This window comes from Theobroma cacao, chromosome 9, assembly GCF_053813885.1.
Source record: "Theobroma cacao isolate CCN51 chromosome 9, ASM5381388v1, whole genome shotgun sequence".
NCBI lineage: Eukaryota > Viridiplantae > Streptophyta > Magnoliopsida > Malvales > Malvaceae > Theobroma > Theobroma cacao.
Genome location: NC_142647.1, coordinates 18,189,203 through 18,208,143, shown reverse-complemented (window position 1 = coordinate 18,208,143; position 18,941 = coordinate 18,189,203). Strand labels below are relative to the sequence as shown.

Sequence of the window (18,941 nt, the reverse complement as noted above, 5' to 3'; positions counted from 1 at the left end):
TCATAAACTAGAACCAACTGCATGGGAGATTGTAAGAGGCTAGTAATGGGGCACAATCTAATTAGTGTCACCGCATGCAAAATTGCATGACCCAACGCTGAAGAGTTGAGCTTTATCCTTAATAAAAAAGTTCACTAATACTATAAAATATCAAAATAGCTCACTTGTTAGTTGTATTAGTCCACAAATATCACCTTGAAGTCTTTGTAAGAATGAAAGGGATATAAGATCAACCTTTGTCATAAAAAGTCTAGTAATGAGCTTTCCTTGTGAACAAGTTTCACAGGTACAATCTTTGAACAATAAAACCTTTTTATCCTTTAAAAGGTGTCCTTTAGTATTTTGGATTATCCTACTCATCATCGTAGCTCTACGGTGACCTAGGAGATCATGCCAAAGTCCAAACTCATTGGGATTTACTAGTCTCCAAGACATGGTAATGTAGGATTCAACAGCTCTAATAATGACACAATACAATCTTATAGTTGAAGCTTCCGACTTCTCATGGATGATCTTCTGGCCTATCTAATAAAAGGTGATGTAGATACATTCCTTATTTTGCTCATAAATTGTTTTGAGATGGTACCAATTACGAAGTACATCTTTGAAGCTACGTAGATTCCTCATCGATATATTATTTAGCAATGCATCTTCGATATGCAAGGTCATGCCATTTGGCAAAACAACTGTGGCATTCCTAGAGCCATCGATAATCTCAGAAAGACCTAATAATGTATGGATATTTGCCTTACGTAATGTCACATTTGAGAAAAAGTGCTTGCCACAAACTATGGTATGTGTCGTTGCATTATCAAGCAAACAGACATCTTTCTTTTTCTCAATGGTTCCCAGTTGCATTTGTTTTGACAACTTCAAGTGTCAAGTATCAAAAAAATTTGCAAATTAGTCATGGGATTGAAATTTTTCAAATAATAAATATGGAATCAATTTAATAATAATTTATTAAATGACCATATTGTTCTTCCTTGGGAACAATCAACCAAGACTAATACATTTAGAAAAAGAAAAAAAATGAGAAAAACATTAAAATCCTTAAATCCTAAGTCTTGGTTGTCTTCCATCATTCTAATACCTTATCTTGGCTATCAGGGTCCTCGAAGAAATCAGAGACTTCCAAGGATGTTCTTGCTTCTACATGAGCAAGTGGAGTCATCTTAATAGAGGCATTGTTAGCTTCGACGTTGGTCATAGTAGTAGAATTCTCAATGGCGTGAGTCTCAACACGTTTGCCCTTATCCTTCAAGGGTGCTTGGTATAAATCAGCAACGTGCTTTGGCGTACGACAGGTATGCGACCAGTGTCCAACCATGCCACAACGATGGCAAATACTTTCATTATGCTTCTTCACGGGCTTCTTGCCCTTGCCATGATTCGGGCCAAGGTTGGATTGTCTAGGGCGGTTAAGTCTTCTGCCACCCCTACATAGGTTATGCCCTTGCTCGTGTTCACGGTCCTTAAATCGACCTATACTCTTACTAGAGTTAGCATTTGCTTCAAGCAATGCTTTCGAGCCAGTAGGTCTAAGATCATGGTTCTTAAGCAGTAATTCATTAGTTTGCTTTACAATCAGGAGGATAAAAATCAACTCCAAGTACGTCTTAAATTGATGTTGCCGGTATTGCTGTTGCGATACCATATTCAAAGCATGGAAGGTGGAAAAAGTTTTCTCTAATAGCTTTGATTTAGTGAGCATAACACCACATAACTCCAACCGAGAAACAATATCAAATAAGGTAAAGTTGTAGTCAGACACTGATTTGAAGTCTTGTAACTTGAGATGCTACCAGTCATACTGTGCTTGAGGGAGGATAACTGTCTTGGTACGATCATACCTCTCTCTCAATCTCGTCCATATGATCTTAAGGTCTCGGATGAATAAATATTGAGTCTTCAAGATTTCATGCAAATGGCGGCAAATGAAGATCAATGTATTTGCCTTATCTTTGTCAGTTCTTTTCCTGTCTATAATAATTGCATTAGCAAGACTTTGCCCTTAGAGATGCATCTTTACATCAAGGCACTAGGACAGATAGTTGCTTCCATTTAATTCCAAGATGTGGAACTTGGGCGTTTTGATATTTTCCATAATTCTATGTACTAAAAAATGGACTTGTAAATTAATCACAATAACTACAGGGGTTCCTAGAGGCCCACAGTTGCCTAAAGGGTCGAAAAGATGCTCTAGGTTCGTTGTCGACTTCAAGCATACTAGACGGTATACATAATCAAAATCTAATTGGTTGATGAAGAACCAAGAAAATTACCTATACCTTTGGTGATTGTGTTGATAACGTGTTGTAAAAAAAATAATAGAAACAGGAAGAAAATAGAGATAATGAGAGGATGTTCTTTATGTATTATTAAAGCAATGTTTGGAATGAAAATAACTATTTTATAAATAAAGGTGAGGTGTCCCCCTATTCATAGTTGAAGCTCTTAACAAATCTTTGGCTATCACAATCTCTTAATAAGATATATCTCTAAATTACATTATTTTCTTGATAAATACCACATTATCATCTAAATAATTTCCACATGTAGATGAATCTTGAAATATCTAGAATGTGGATAATACATTTATCATTTATCAAATTTACGCTAATTTGTATTGGTCTAATGTGGTGGGATATGTCCATATTCCATAACAGTTTTTCTATTATACGATAAACAATATGTTTTTTTAACCTTTATTCTTACACATTTATGTTAAGATTTTATAAAGGTTAATTTCAACTTATGATTTCTATTACTTATTTACCATAAGTTGCAATCATGTTATACTTATTGTTACCTTCCATTACATCTAAAATCATTATAATAACATTTTAACTTATTTAAGGCAATTTTTTATCGATTTTATGTCAAATGTTACATATTTTTATCCTTATTATCACATGTTTATATTAGGATTAAAAAATGTTAATTCTTTTAACATTAACATTTTATTTAATTGCATGAAATTATATTTTTGTGTAAGAATTTTTAGTAACTAGTTTAAGAGATAGAAATTAATTCTAAAAAACTAAATAATATATTTTTCTATTTTACAATAAATTATATGACGTTTCATCTTTATTCTTATACATTTACATTAAACTTTTAAGAAATTTAATTTTTATTTTACTATACATCTTACTTATGTAAATCAAACTATACAATAAATTTATTCTTATTGTTACCTTTTATTACATTTAAAATCATTATAATTATTTTAAATTAATTACATTTTTTGTGCATATTTCATGTCAAATATTATGAATTTTTATTTTTATTTTCATGTTTACATTAAAATTTAAAAAATATCTTTTAAAATTAAAAATTTTATTCAATTAATTGAAATTATATTTTTTGTGATAGAATTTTTGTTATCCAAGTTGAGGATACAATATTTTGTAATTATTTAAAAAAACTAAAGAAGAATAGAATGGAGAATCCTCCCTCTATTGGGCTCTACCATTTTTAATTTAAAACAAATTTTAACTTAATTTTAGTTAAAAAGTAGCTTGTTAACTTAAATGTACAGATTAAATAATAAAAATAAAATCAATGGTTGGTATTTAACTTTGTTGGTCTCAAAAAAGTGTGCTAGAGGAGGGGTGAATGGCACTGTGTGAATGTCACTAAACCCGACTTCTAATTGGTGGCTAATTAAAGGTCAATGATGAGAAGTTAAATGCCAGATGAAATAATGATTTGAAGAAGAATGAAATGAAAAATAAAATAGGTAGACAATGCACAAAGATTTATAGTGTTTCGGTCTTTTTGACTTACATCCACTACCTTGATCTTCAATCAAGGATTTTCAAGCCAAATCACTATTATCAGTGGAATTCCCAAGCTTCCACCAAGCTTTTACAATGGCTTTTCACATGCTCAACCACAACCTTTAACAATGGTTTTTCCCGAGATCAAGCAAAACCCAAATCTAGCCTTTTCCTAGGCTGAGTTAGAACCTATAAAACCAATTAAGATAACCCAAGCTTGATTAATCTCCTTAAAGTGACTCGCACACTCTAAGTAACCAAGAAGTACTTATGATCACTAACCTGATTTGAATGGTACAAGATGAAGTGTTAAACCCTATTACAAAGATTGGATTGAAGTGCAAGAAGGATTGAGAGAGTTTTAGCTATTTTTGAGCTTTTTTTGATCTTGGAAGCATATAATATTCTTCTTAGCTGTTAAGGGTGTCTTTTATACTTGAAAAACCGACTTTGATGGATGTTGACAGTTTCAGACCATTGGAAACAGTTTTGAGTCAATTCTAGCCGTTAGTTTGTCTTCAAGCATTCAAATTCAAATTTTCAAATAATGTGCTCTTAGTTGACTAACCATGCTTCTTAGTCGATTAAGTCTTTTCTATCTTGTAATCAAAATCTTTGACAGTGAGCTCTTAGCTGGCTAACAATACTTTTTAGTCGACTAAGTATTCTCTGTTTCGCAATCTGCTTTACTCTCTTAATTGATTAAGTAAGGCTTCAACCGATTAAGAGCTTATTGTCTTTGAACCAACCAACTTTACTTTTGAATTTTAACTGATTAACTCCCTTTGTTAGCCAACTAAAAGGCTTTTGTTTATGGCTCATTTGTAACTCCTTATTTTTATGAGTTCTGATATTTGTTTTTCATTGATTAATTTATTATTGACACACATTTTCAGCATGCACACTCAAGTAGTATAGTTAGATATTAATGAGTGAAAATATTTTATTATCATAAAAAACTTACAGAGCCAACAAACTTAATGAATCTAAAGTTGGTATTTTATAATCTTACAATAAAGTTAATATTGATGATCTCAATGTTGAAATCACATTTTCGCTAAATTTAATATAAATTAAAATTTTGGCTAAATGTTCAAATTGGAGCTAAGTGTTTGGATACTTTTTCAATTAAGGGTTAAACGTTTTAATTGTAATAATTAAGGGTCAAACGTTTTTGATTCCTTATAATTAAGGGTTAAATTGACAAGTGAATACAGCGTATATCACACGTGACAAAAAATCACATGATTTGATGACAAATGATTGGAGCGGAGAATAACAAATTGAAACGTCTTCGCCATTCGCAAAGCGCATCACACAAATCTTCTAAATGAAACATAGAAATTTAATGTATAGCTGCAAAGCAAAAGAATCAGAAATACAACATTTGAGTTAATTTCATATTTGTTCTTCCTTTGCATGGGGTGGCAGGCTCCGAGCTACGGCTTATGAAGAACCCTTCCAGCAAGTAAAGCAGCATCCATCACTACAGTGATTACATCAATCACCTCATCAACTTGGCATTTGTTTCCCTTAAAAGTCCGTCCACCAGATTTCTGAAAGTTGGTCATGCAGTTTATGAAGTTTTGGCTGCACTCTTGACTCAGATAGTCATCTGCTCCACACGAGTTCCAGCAGTTTTAGTTGCAGAAATCAATATCTAATAATACTTGGAAATTTATCCTAATTTTAGAAAAGTTTCATAATATGCAAAAAAACTCTTAAATTATTTAAAAAATTTAAATAAATCATTTCAATCAAGCTCTTATACTTTTATTTTGAGTTAAATAAATTCTTATACTTTTTATTTTGAGTCAAATAAACCCTTATAATTAATGATTAACTTGGTCAAAATATCATATGTTATTTTATATTTGATGTTGACGTGGTATGTTAAAATATCATAATTAATTATAATGTCGTATACTAACGTATTATAATTGATAATGATATGATATACTAATTTAATATAATAATATGATCATATGACATTTTTCACCCTCTACATCAATATTATATTAATGCTATGTAGATATAAAATGACAAGTCATATTTTTATTAATGACAATTAATCAATAATTAATAATAATAAGAGCTTATTTAACTCAAAATAAAAATACGGAGACTTGATTGAATGTAATAAAAGAATAAGGACTTATTTGAATATTCTTGAATAGTTTAAAAACTTATTTGAACATTATGTCATTATACAATTATCACATATCATTTCACGTAACGTGTATACCAAGATTCGAATCTATACTCTCGAAATTATAAGAAGAAGTTGGGCTTGGTTGTGGTTTAGGCAAAGTAGGCTTTACACCACTTTTATAATATGATTATTATGAGAGTTATACTATGTTCGAGTCATTTTTGGTTATGTGGGTGTTTTGGCTTAACACTTTCGTGCCTAAACCACTTCAAGTTCTACTTATCCCGGCTATATATCATTTAGGTTCAGGCATTTTTCTGTACAATAAAGGAGAATTAAAAAAAAGGTTATTTTTAGTTTCGATAACAAAAAGTTGAATATAACTTGGAGCTAGGTGCAGTTTTTACTTTTAAGTCATTTAGTCTCTTGGCCAATTCAAAATTAGACGTTTGGTCATGTTACGGGTGGAATTAACATTCACATTACCACATATTATATGGGGTTGACCGGTACTGTATGATACTACCCAATTATAAAATTGGTACTTAGAGCTGGTAAAATCTAACCCAACCCGAAGAATCCAATTCAACCTGTCCCAAACCAAACCCAAATATAATTCAAGAATATAGTAAAATAGCATAATCTAAATCCGAATTAACTTAAATAGAGATAATCTAATCTCAAAATAATTTTAAAAAAGGAAGTGACTTGATACTTGATTTAATCTAACTTAAAAATAATTTGTGATTGGAAATGACTCGATATTTGTGATAATTTGAATCCAAACTATATAAAAATTGAATTAATTTATTTTCCTTGAATGATGTACAATCCAAATTTAAAAGTATTTTTAAGAAGAATAAATGTTTTTATCCAAGCTTATGACTATCCCACCACTAAAGTAATAATTATCTTATTAACATTAACTTGTTACCAGTCAGAGAGTAAAATTTTCAATCATTTTAATTTCTCTTTTAAGAACTATGTTTGTGTTACAAAGTGATGGGATCTGGTTCAAATTTCAAACAATAAGATTCTGACAATTTTTTTTAGGGGCACAATATGGGTATGTTCGGATACATACTTCTAACTCAAAAAGGATATGCTTATGGAGTGAAAGAAAATTTTACTTATAAATTCAAGATTCATTTATCTCTTACTGATTTGATATCCATTCTATTTCATCCAATTTTATAACATTCTTGTTGTAACTCTTTCATTTATAAAAGAGAGGGTGTTTTGATTTGGACCTAACTCGACTTCAATATCTCTCCTGAAAGGTCTCATGTCAATGAAGAGTTAGATAAACTATCATTTGTCACCAGCTCATAAAGATATCTATTAAATAAAAGAAAATCCTAAGTTCATGACCATCATATCTTTTACTTATGATTTAAAAATTGTTATGCTCAAGGTACAAGATTTAAGACTGTCCTTTACCAAAATATTTGGAGTGATTCAACATAGAGGCCAGATTCTTATAATTAAAGAAAGGAACAAAAAAAAATCACCCTTACTGTTCTTAGCTTGAACGCAAGCGTCGTGCTTCATACAGCAAGCATCAAGTCCATCACAAGGTTTCTCCCCGGGGCACCCACTGTATAATAGCCCGCAATACTTCCCATATCTCAAAAATGGAGGCACTGTTGTTTTTCCACCAATAAAATAATCTCAAGCTTAATCCAACAGCCCAACAGATTGAATCTTTTTGACTACAGACAACTGTGTTTAATGTCTCAAAGAAACGTGTGAACGATTTAAAATTTAACACTCCAATTTAAAGGTTTTAGATTTGAATAATGATAAGAGACTGGCAAGATTTACATAGTGAAAATTGAGGAAACAAAAGAGCATACCTGAACAGAACTCTGACTCACATTTTCTGCTGCATTCTTTACTCTGGAAACAATGTCGGAGCCAAAGTAAGACAGAAAAGGTAAGAACTGTAATTATGTTTATATCCCAAAAGAAAGGAAGATAAGGAAGCTGAACAACTGACCACGGTGATGGCAGAATCCGCTGCTTGGACACCAACATTAAGGGCTTCGACGGGAACAGAGGAGAGAGTGAAGGCAATGACCGAAAAGGAGAACAAGAGAAACTGATGCGTGATCATCGTTGGAACTTGGGAAGCAAAAGCACTGGAATCTGAAGCTTGGTTTTGCTTGAAACGCTCAGATTTAGAGAGAAAGAGGGAGGGTTAAAGCATAGAGCAGTAGATATATATTATAAAAGACGTGCAAAGGCAATATGAGGATGAAAGAGAGACGTATCTGGGATTGTCTTGTAATGGCTCGTGATCCCTTTTTGGAGTGTTGCTTCGACTTATTCTCAGATCATCACCCACACCCGCTCCCCCTATCGGCTACTAGAATTCAGAATAAAGAAATCCAACAATATGAGAGGTGGTTCTGGGGTCCATCTCCAAGAAAAAGCCCTTTCACCCAACTCATTTATTTGTGAACTTGGACCATCTTTCAAGTCGGCACTCCTAAACTCGACATTTCCAATTATTGCACATCAGGCCATCAAACCCAAGGCCACTCCGATGCCATGTCACCAATACAAAAATCCCTTAATTCTAATCACTCCATTTTAATTTCCTGATGATTTATTTATTAACATTTTTTATTTTTATTTAATTGTGATTGAAAATATAATTTTATAAAAAAAATCTCATATGTCATTTTTTTAAATTACTCATTTATTTTCATAATTATTTTTCATTTCAAAGAATAAAAATGCATTTTAGAACAGCTAAACTTATTTGATTTTAAATGATGAATTCAAATTTATAAGTTCTTTTTTGTGAATAAATATGATTTATGATTCGATGTAAATTTTGCATGATTTTCTATATCATATAATTTATTTGAAGTGGTGGAAAAAATATTTTGACAAATATTGAAGAAATTAAATTAAATGGTAAAAACAAAGTGGCAAAAGGAATAACTAATTAGAACATACATTCTTTTCGCTTTCCTTAATGAATACGGTGGTCTAATTAGACTTATAATAGTACTAGAATTTGTTGATATATGTGTTACACGTGCGTACTTTTTTCTAATTTATTTTAAAATAACAATCTAATATAAATACAAGTATTTCTAAAGTAATTGAAATTTTGTAATATTAATCCATAAATTATTCAATTATTAATTGAAATACCATAATCTCGGCATAAAATAAGTCCTTTTATGTAAGGCTAATAATTTCATTCTACCGGAATTATTAGCCTTACATAGAGGACTTATTTTATGCCGAGATTATGGTATTTCGAGGGTTTGGATTGAGATGGATGTTATGGTAGTAATTCAAATGCTGAAAAAGGGTCATCATGGATCACATGATAGCATATATGTATTGGCCTCTATTAACAAGCCACTTACGCAATTCTCTTATCGAATATCCCATATCCCCGGGAGGTTAATCAAGAGGCAAATCTTTTAGCCAACCTTGGGCATAATTATAAGAATTTTCATGTTTTCGCTGAGGCTTTTAGGATCTTACGATGTATCTTGAGATTAGATAAACTTGGCTTACCATATGTTAGATTTAAATAAATATAAAGGAGTAGTACTCTTGTTTATTATCATTGCTATTTATTGTAATTTTTTTTTTTCAAAAATTACGGTAGACCTTAGTAAATAGGTAAATTACTCATCATTTGCAACAGAAATCATAGCAAAGATTGTAATCTCTGTATTAGGAATTCTTTTTCTTTTGACTCATGTAATTCTAGAGGTAAGGTTTCGATTCCCCTCTCTACTGTACTTATTTTTTATTAATTATTAATAAAATGATTATAGGGTAGGTAGGTCTTGCGAGAATTTTCAGCATTAAAAAGAATTCAATTATTAAGAAAGATAATTTTTAATGAAAGCCAATGTAATTAGAATTTGATTCTATTAGAATTCTTATTTAAAAATTAGATTAAGATTATTAATATTCATAATAAAAAATATTTATCATAGCAAGAAAATTTTTTAATGAAAGCCAATCCACTCATATACTATTGTATATGCATATAAGACAACCTTATGCAAGAAAATTCAAGAACAACACATAAAATTTGCAAGTCTTCGGTGGAAGTCAGCAACGCAGTCGACGAAACACAAACTGTGTTCGGCACCTAGTTTTGTTCGACTTGAAAAACAGGACAAAGGCACTTACTAACAAGCAATCACACACACACCACAATGCAAGATTCTAAGCCACCGACAAACATAGTGACACCTCAACACCATCTATTAAAAATAAAAACTTGGTGTCCTTTGTAAAATGCCTCCTTTTAAATAAATTTTTAAATGGCATAATATCTAAAAAAATTTTAAATTATTAAAAAAATTTAAATAAATTTTATTCTTTTATTGCATTCAATTAAGTTTTTATATTTTTATTTTAAGTCAAATAAGTCATTATACCTAATTGTTATTTTAATCAAAATACATCTTGTCATTTTATGTCATGTGATGCTGATGTGGTATATTAATATATTATAATGGATGATAGTGTGATATGATAATGAAACATGATAATATGATCATGTGTCATTTTTTACTTTTTATATCAATGTCACATCAACGTTACGTGAGAATAAAAATGATAAGTAAAATTTTATCTAATGACAATTAGTAGTCATAAGCGCTTATGTGACTCAGAATAAAAATATAATAAGTTTAATTAAATGCAGTAGAAGAATAAAAATTTATTTAAATTTTTTTAAATAGTTTAAAAGCATTTTCAAGTACTATATCTTTTTAATTTTACCTAAATCAACTCGAGAGAGATTTTGTAAAAATTTTTTAGGTACATATAGTTGATAAATTATTTAATTTTTAGGTCAAAACCCGAAATGTTGTGCTCCACAAAAATACAAGCACATTCAAGATTAAGGATAAAGTGGTAATATTTAAATTTGAAATCACTTATTATTGAGATAGATAATGGATTATATGAGACAGCTTTTATATGATATAATTTTGTGAGATTATCTGCGTTTTCTTTTCAATTTGTTTTAGATTAAATCCTAAATATATTAAACATATATCAATTGCAGATTTTTGTACAGGAGGAACATTGGGGATGGGGGACGTTGCCTTGGTTCGAACCCAACCCCTTCATAGCTCTCACAAGTGGTCTTGGGTGTAGCACCGGGCCAAGTACGGAGAGGCCGGCATTCCAATCAATTTTATCTATATGTAATCACTCTTTTCATCTGACAATTTTCACATCAATAGGGAAACACACCCCCATCACATCATTCATCAACAAGTCGCAAGCCCTGGTCAAAGGACAATCATCATTTTCCTCCCTAAAGACACGACAAATATGGACTTCCCAACGACAACGTATAAGAATCTAAATAGCTTGAACTAAGTCAAAGCTAAACATCGATGAACTGGCGAGGAAGTAATTGCCTACACAACAACAAGCTTGCTGTAAATTTGAAGGTCGATTATTCGATGGCTCGAGTCCCAAGCTAGACATAATCCCCGATACATTCCCCAAAGTTTCACAGACTATGTCGTACACTTCCAAAGATGAAGTGAAAAACCACCCTTCCATTTATCTGCAGAGTTTTGAAGAACTTTACCTACTGTCGTGAGTTCTATAGATTGATGATAAGTGCCATCCGAATTCAAAGAAAGCCACCATCCTGAAGGACGATTGGACCAACCAATAACTATTTCCTTTCTTCAATTTGGAACTCACACACTCAAGGGTTTTTAAACAAGAATGATGAACAACGGATGGCAAGTTACGAATCAAATTAACAAGACGACTTTTTTGTGCTAACAGTCTTACCTTAAACAATGAAGGTGTTTCACCATTTCCAAAAAATCACCATGTAACTCCCAGCACGACAACTAGCCCAAGGAATACCATTGACATCAACTCTACGCCCACTGAGATTAAACAAAAGCGAGTCCATTATATAATGTATGAAGACATGTTACTTTAGTCCGATATAAAATCAGGCATATTCTATAATCATTTTAATTTGTTTAAAATTATATCATGAATGTACATTTGATTAAATTACGTGAAAGATTTTTTTAATTAAAACGTTGAATTCCATTTTTTTAAAAAAAAAGTCTTACAACTATTTCTTTAAAAGTATTCACTTCTTTTTTCATTTTTTGTAAATTTTTCCTCGTCATGCTAGTCCAGTTGAAGCGATGGCCTTTTATGTTTTGGGTCTTTTTGATTTCATAGTGCTAATATGTTTGTAAAAGTGTTAGTATGTTTAGTTCACTGAATGAAATAAATGAAGAATGAAATGTCTATTCTATAGGAATAGAAAAGTGGAAGAATAAAATAAAATAACTATATATTATAAGGTTTGATTTATTGGAATGAAATATATTAAGAATACTATTAATATGTTTTACTAGTTCAAAAAATATGATTGGAATGAATATAAAAGATTGATTTTCCCTTTTATATAAATAATCAAAATTTATTATAAAAAATATTTTCACTATAATTAAAATTTTTATTAGTATTTTATTATTATTATTTTCATTTTAATTTTTCCTTTTCCTCTCCAATTTTTTCTTTTTCTTTTTCTCTTTCCTTCTTTTCTTTCTTCCTTCGCAACTGGCCAGCGACGAAATCTGGTCTCTGATCGAGCACCTAAGTGTTGCTAGTGAGCTAATCAAACCACCAACACACCGTAATAGCCTTGCAATGACCAGATGATTAGGTCGCTTAGACTTGGACCTCAAGTGCTGGCATGGTCAAATAACGTCATCGAAAAGTCCTTTCGGCAATTCCAACTCCCTAATTGTCTGCTTAGCATGCCGTTATGGTATTTTACATGGCCAAACCTAGCCCACAACGCACCATTCAACGGCTACCAGCAGCTAGATCTAACGGTTTGGCGCCCTTTACTGATCTTTCTCAGTCGGATTTGGCCATCAAAAGATCATTCCATCACCTTCGAAAACCATAGCTTTTTATTGATATAATTTGTAATTTTTTGACGATAGATGTTTGGTCAGAATCTGGTCCTTAACTATATTCTCTCTCCTACCTTGGGAACGAAGTTGGGAATTCATAAAATTTTTAGGGATAAAATGATCCATAAAATGGTATTTCTATTCCTTAAGGTAAGGAATGGTTAATACCAGGTGAAAAGAAGAAGAGCCATTTTGGTCAAACATGCAATAAACCTTTTGAGCAGAATGATCATTCCCTTCCAAAATATGAATGAAACTATGAAAATGAGCCTCAATCTAGAATAGACCCGAAAGTAAAACATGCCTTTGCCTTGGAATTTGTTTAGCTAAACGCCTATACTTATATTAAAAGTAATAGCATAATCTATCAACAAAATGTCTTCGTAAGTATTTTGTGACAGATTGTGGAAGATTTTTTTTTTGTAAAATAGCGAGGCAAAGTGGCATTGTAGTAATGGGACGAGAATAACGGAGAAAGAGAGAAAGAGTGGCAAACTTAAAAGGTTTTTAATATACCAGATAGCAGATGATCAAAAAGCACGAGGACAGAGTAGGATGTCCCTAGACAAGGTACTGGTGAGATCGTGCTTTTAGATAGGAACAAAGTGCTAAGGCAGCGAATGCATAAAACAAAGTTAGAAGAGAAGATTTGGGTTGAATGAGTGCTGGTGTCGTGGATTATGCTTCTTAGCTCAAATATGCAATAACCTATGCGGCACTTGGGTGGATGCTTCCACACAAGATAATAAATAACTCAATTGTATTTAAGTAAACATATATTATAGCGACGAGTTAGTTTATAAAATGTAATAGCAAAATCATAGGACATAGTGAATGTCATATACGCAACTACTGGTTTCACATAAAGGGAAAATATTTTATTAATATTGAAATAAGTGCGAAGGGATCGATAATACAAATGCTCTATCAGTGGCCATAGGGGCAACCCTAGATGGTTAACCACAAATATACCGTAACTAATGAGACAGCCCAATAATCTGATGAATACTCACCCCTATAAAAAGCTAACGAGCTTTTACACCTATGCCACCAAGGACCATCATAATGCATGAGATAGGGACACTTCTTCCCTTAGGGGTTATCTCCCTAAAGAGTTAATGAGCTTTTGAAAGTATGTACCAAGGGCCATTTGATAACTCTATAATATAGAGTTATTTGAACTTAATTTTGATAGTAATTTAGCTAAGTTCTTATAGTAATGAATAGAGATTAATTAGATTTTATTTAATTATTTTAAGTTAGTTAATTAGGTGAGTCAATCTAATCTGAGTTAATCTTGTGTTTAAATTGATGGTTATGTGCCTAAGATAAGTTGTTATTGATTTATTTTTGCTTTTGTAGGTGTTTATTGACAAAGGACTTCTAATGGAAAAAGGAGAGAAATTATGAGATGTAGACTTTCACTAGACATATCTCGGTATTTTAACCATAACTCTCTTCGCAAAATTCCGAATGAGGTGATTTTTGAACCATTAAAAGTCTAAGAGAAAAATATATATGTGAGACCCTGTCAAGCTCGATTAAAAGACGGTATTGTACCGAGTGGTACAACTAAGTTAAATCGAGCCTTGAACTAGTTCAAATAGAAATTCTAAGAGGAAATTAAAAATTTTGAAAACTCACAGAATGGCTTAAAATAGTGATTCGAAGTTCAAGGTCCAGTTTGGAGTCCATCAGGAAAATTGACCGATTAGGGACAAAACGATCATTTTACCATTTCATGATTAAATGGAGATTTTTAGCCAAGATTTGATCACATTTGACCAAGAGTAATTATATGAAATATAATTATGATTATTGGAGTATAAAATGATGTTTAGCAGTGAAAAAAAATTATGATTCCTGGTATTTTTGGAGCACAAGGGCAAAATGATAATTTTACCACTAGAGGACTAAACGAGAATTTTTATAAAACGAGTTTTTTTCCCCATTTGGTTAATATTGATCAATGTTAGTGTTATTTGAGGTTGAAAAGTAGAAATAATTTGATTCCGGTACATTTCGGAGAATAGGAGCAAAATCGTAATTTTTTCGCTCCGGGGGCAAATCGGTAAATTTTTTGCCCCAGCACTTGTCAAGGCCAAGGGATTTTATTCATCCTGTAAATGGATAAACATGAGAAATGTGTGGTGGAGAGAGATTGCTTAATGGCTAAGTATGACACATGGACCAATGGAATGGTGACATGTGTCAAAATCTCATGCATTCATTTTTTTCTTTATAAAAGGCATAAAAATCAGCCCATTTCTCCCATAGTGATCAGCCAAACCAGAAGAGAAGAGAAACCAAGGAAGAACAAGTCCTAGGTGGGAAAAAATCAAAGAGAAAGTGTTGGAATTCAAGGAAACAAGCTAGGTAAGTTCAAATTTCTTTAATTCTCCTTGATACCTAGCTTACCCATGCTTTTGTTCTTGATTTCCATGGTTGAATATTGAGTTATCATGATGAATTCAATTCTGAAAAATGGGTATGAAAGAGGAATTGTTGTTGGAATAATTTGATTTCAGACTATGTTAGTGTTTAGGGATAGTTAAGCATGGTTATGAACAAAAACACAAAAGAAATATTCAATTTCTCTAGGGTTCCTTGTTGGTCGAACCATGAGGGCTGAATATCAATGGGGGATTGTTTTTATTTCAAGGAAAATGGCTTGGAAAATGATGAATTAAGGTGAAACGGTTATGTAGAAAAATTTTCAGTGCTAGTGCACCAAATGACCGAATTTTTCTATAAGGAACTGTGAGGGTTCTAATGCTGAATTTGGCTCTATTTAAATGGTATGTGGTAAATTAAGGTATTAGAGGAGAAATGGATTAATTTGGAGTGAAATTGGACGCATTGGCCAATTGATCGGATGATAAATCGACTTAGGTCACTACCGGGTCTAGATGGCTACCCGTGCATTTTTCATTTCATATCATATATATATCAAGCCTGAAATAACTTATGACTATTAGACACAATTTAATTGGAATATGTGTCATGGATTATGGCTAGGTGGTGAGCCATTGGATATGGGTAAAGGACTGTACCCGCGGACTGAAAATAGGAGTATTTCTACTCCTAATACCGGTGAGTGGACTTTCATTTCAAACTTGTTTTGGGGAATATGAAAGATTCTATCTAACTTGTCTTAGAAAATGTACCTTGGGAACAAGCTTTTAGTAAAATGATTTTATATTGTGAAAATGTGCTATACAATGGTTTATGTGTTATCACAATATGATAAAATGCATGATATGCATTGGATGCTTCTTTACATGTTGATTTGAACCCGGCTATGTGCGAGTAGGAGTGCACATAAGCCGTTGCTGACCCCGCTATGTGTGAGTGGGAGTGCACATAAGCCGTTGTTGCCTCCGTAGCTTATAGGGCTGGATGCTTCGTGATCTTCCACCTTATGAGTGCTTTGATAGGTACGATCTGTGGCGAAGTATGACTCTCCACCCAAGAGCTTGGAAGAGGAGGGAAGGGACTACTCCGTTGCTTCGTGATCCGGAGTGAAGTGCACCTCTTGCCGAGTGAAAGGGGGGGGGGAAGTTGGAAGAGGAGGGAAGGGACTACTCCGTTGCTTCGTGATCCGGAGTGAAGTGCACCTCTTGCCGAGTGAAGAGGGGGATGCTTCGTGATCTCCCACCCCCTAGTGACAATAGCATAAGCCGTTGCATATGAGATGATGATGATGGGATGATGTGCATGATGATGATGATGATGGGATGGTGTGCATGTTGATGATGGGTATATGGTTGTAAATGCAAATATGTAAGCATTTGTTTTGTTGAAATTTGGAAGTTTACATGTGTTACATGTTGCTATTGTTATTTTAGCAGGATGACTTGTTTTAAGGGAAAAATGAGACTTTTTCCTTGATGTTCTGGTTCTCGCTGCAACGAGAATGAAGTTCGCTGCAGCGAGAAACTTTCTGTCCATTTTGCTAACTTGTGAGTTTTTGTCATATTTCCCATTTCTTTGGTACCATAGTTGAGCATGGATTTTTGTAAAGTGATTACTCATGTGGGGTTTACATGAGGGGTTTAAAGGAGCTAAAACAATTGCATGGTTTTGAGAAAATGAATGCATCATGATTTCGATAAACATTCCTTATGGTATGCTTGTTCCCATCTTGTTCACTCACTGAGTATTGTACTCACGTTTTATAAAAATTCATATTTTCAGATCAGGTGACTGTTGGACCCTAGATCGAGGAGTCCCTATAGTGCATCTCCTGGGTATGTGTTTGGCATTCGATAGTAATCCCTTTTATTGTAAATGTCTCCGCTGGAAGTCATGGGTCCTTTTGTATTGTGAATACAATTTAACAATGTGAATATGTGTATGCAATGTAAATTGCTAAATACATGACTGGTATAGTGCATGTATATTATTATCGATAATGCCATTATGTTTTGGCTATGTTCACACCCGGAAAAAGGTGTGTGTGTGTATGCATGATATGATAAATTTGTTAAGCAAAGGTAAATGGATAGGCTTGCTTGGGCTTAGTGAGCTATGCTCATTGAGCTCATGCGTCGGTCATGGCCCGGGAAATTGGGTCGTGACAATATAACTTTCATGTTTACCACTTTTCTCAGTTAGGCTTGGAAGGTGGTTGAAAACCTTGCCAAAGTTGAAGCATTGCTGTAGTCCTAGAGAGAAAAATTAAATCATGAATTTTGTAAATTAAATGATCAAGGCCATGACCTTGATGGAGGTAAGCCATGGCTCATGTAGTCCGATGAGGAAATCCTTATTAGAATTGACTTCTTTCTTCACCCAACTTGGCCTAATTTCCAAGCCTTATTAAAGCAACCTTTCAGAGGACTTTTAGAAAAATGAAAAACATAAGATTTAAAGTTAAGATTTAGCCACAAAATCATTTAAAAAAGTCTCATTAGAGTTGAGAAGCAATTGAAGGATTTAAGAAGATTTGGAGATCAAGATTTCAATTCTTGGAGTTTCTTTATTCTTTATTTTTCTTAGTCTGGTTTCAATGTTTAAACTTTATTTGATAATGATTTGTGACATTATGGGGAACTAATTTAGTTATCTAAGATTATTATTGAACTCAATATGTAGTCTAAATTATTTATCTATCTTTTACTTCTATTTGATGGTTTTAAGTTGTTTATTCTATTTTGTTATTAATGCTTCTAATTGTCTAATCACTAATTAGATTGAATTGAAAACCTAAGTTAAACCTTAACAAAGGAGATTTGGGTAGACCTTGAATCGAATAGTGTATGATCGAATGCACTTAGTTATTTAGGTGGTTTGATTTACCTATAGGGTAGACATACACCTATAAGCTTCATGTAGCCCAGATTAGAGCATGAAATTAATGAATATTTCTTCAATTTAATTTGCATAGATGTACAATAACTTAATTGGGAAAGATATTTTTATGCGAAACTCGATAGAGACTTGTAAATAATTAAAACTCTAGGTTAGCAACTTAATCCATTAAAATAAGTTAAGAGGAGATACAATATTTAGATGAAGTATTGAGGTATATCATAATCATAGGTTTAGTAGTTGATTGAGTGTTTAAAACAAATTGTTGATTAATTTTAGATTAGTTTTAGTTTGTTAGCTTTAATTTTGTTTTTTAATAATTTAAATTTGGTTGTTTGAATAAGATTAAAGTGTGTTAATTTTAGTAGTTAACAGTAGGAATTAATTCAATTTTTTATAGGATCGACACTCCACTTTTCATTATATTGCTTGTTTAATGGTATGTGCACTTGCATAGATAATCCAACAACAAGTTTTTGGAGCCATTTCCAAGGAATTGATTTTTAGGTCTTTCTTGTTAATATTAATATCAAGAATTATTAATCTTAATTTAGACTTTTCTTTGCTTTTCTTTCTTTTCAGATACTTTCGGTCTTTATATGTGAAGAGCTCAAAGTTTGGAAATTCCTTTTTTTATCCAGTAATTGGAAAGACTTTTCAAAAACTTTAGAGGAAAAATCAACAGGTTTATGCTCAAAGTAAAAATATGATTGATCAACAAGGGGA

The 18,941-nt window shown here is 32.3% G+C and overlaps 2 protein-coding genes across 3 annotated transcripts; both read right to left on the bottom strand.

Moving 5' to 3' along the window:
• Positions 1-1,081: 1,081 nt before the first annotated feature.
• Positions 1,082-1,657, bottom strand: LOC108663251 (uncharacterized). Its single transcript, XM_018126840.2, has one exon. The coding sequence runs from the start codon at positions 1,655-1,657 to the stop codon at positions 1,082-1,084; it is 576 nt and encodes a 191-aa protein (XP_017982329.2).
• Positions 1,658-5,048: 3,391 nt separating this feature from the next.
• On the bottom strand, positions 5,049-8,300 carry PLA2-ALPHA (Phospholipase A2 family protein). Of its 2 annotated transcripts, none has more exons than XM_018126535.2 (4): positions 7,937-8,300; positions 7,794-7,836; positions 7,449-7,580; positions 5,049-5,400 (listed from the first exon to the last, which is right to left on the bottom strand). In XM_018126535.2, the coding sequence occupies exons 1-4, from the start codon at positions 8,051-8,053 to the stop codon at positions 5,225-5,227; spliced, it is 468 nt and encodes a 155-aa protein (XP_017982024.1). In that variant the 5' UTR covers positions 8,054-8,300; the 3' UTR covers positions 5,049-5,224. The 2 variants fall into 2 exon arrangements, with proteins under 2 accessions (XP_017982024.1, XP_007014477.1); XM_007014415.3 differs by having other exon boundaries at positions 7,455-7,580; positions 7,937-8,293.
• Between the last annotated feature and the right edge of the window lie 10,641 nt (positions 8,301-18,941).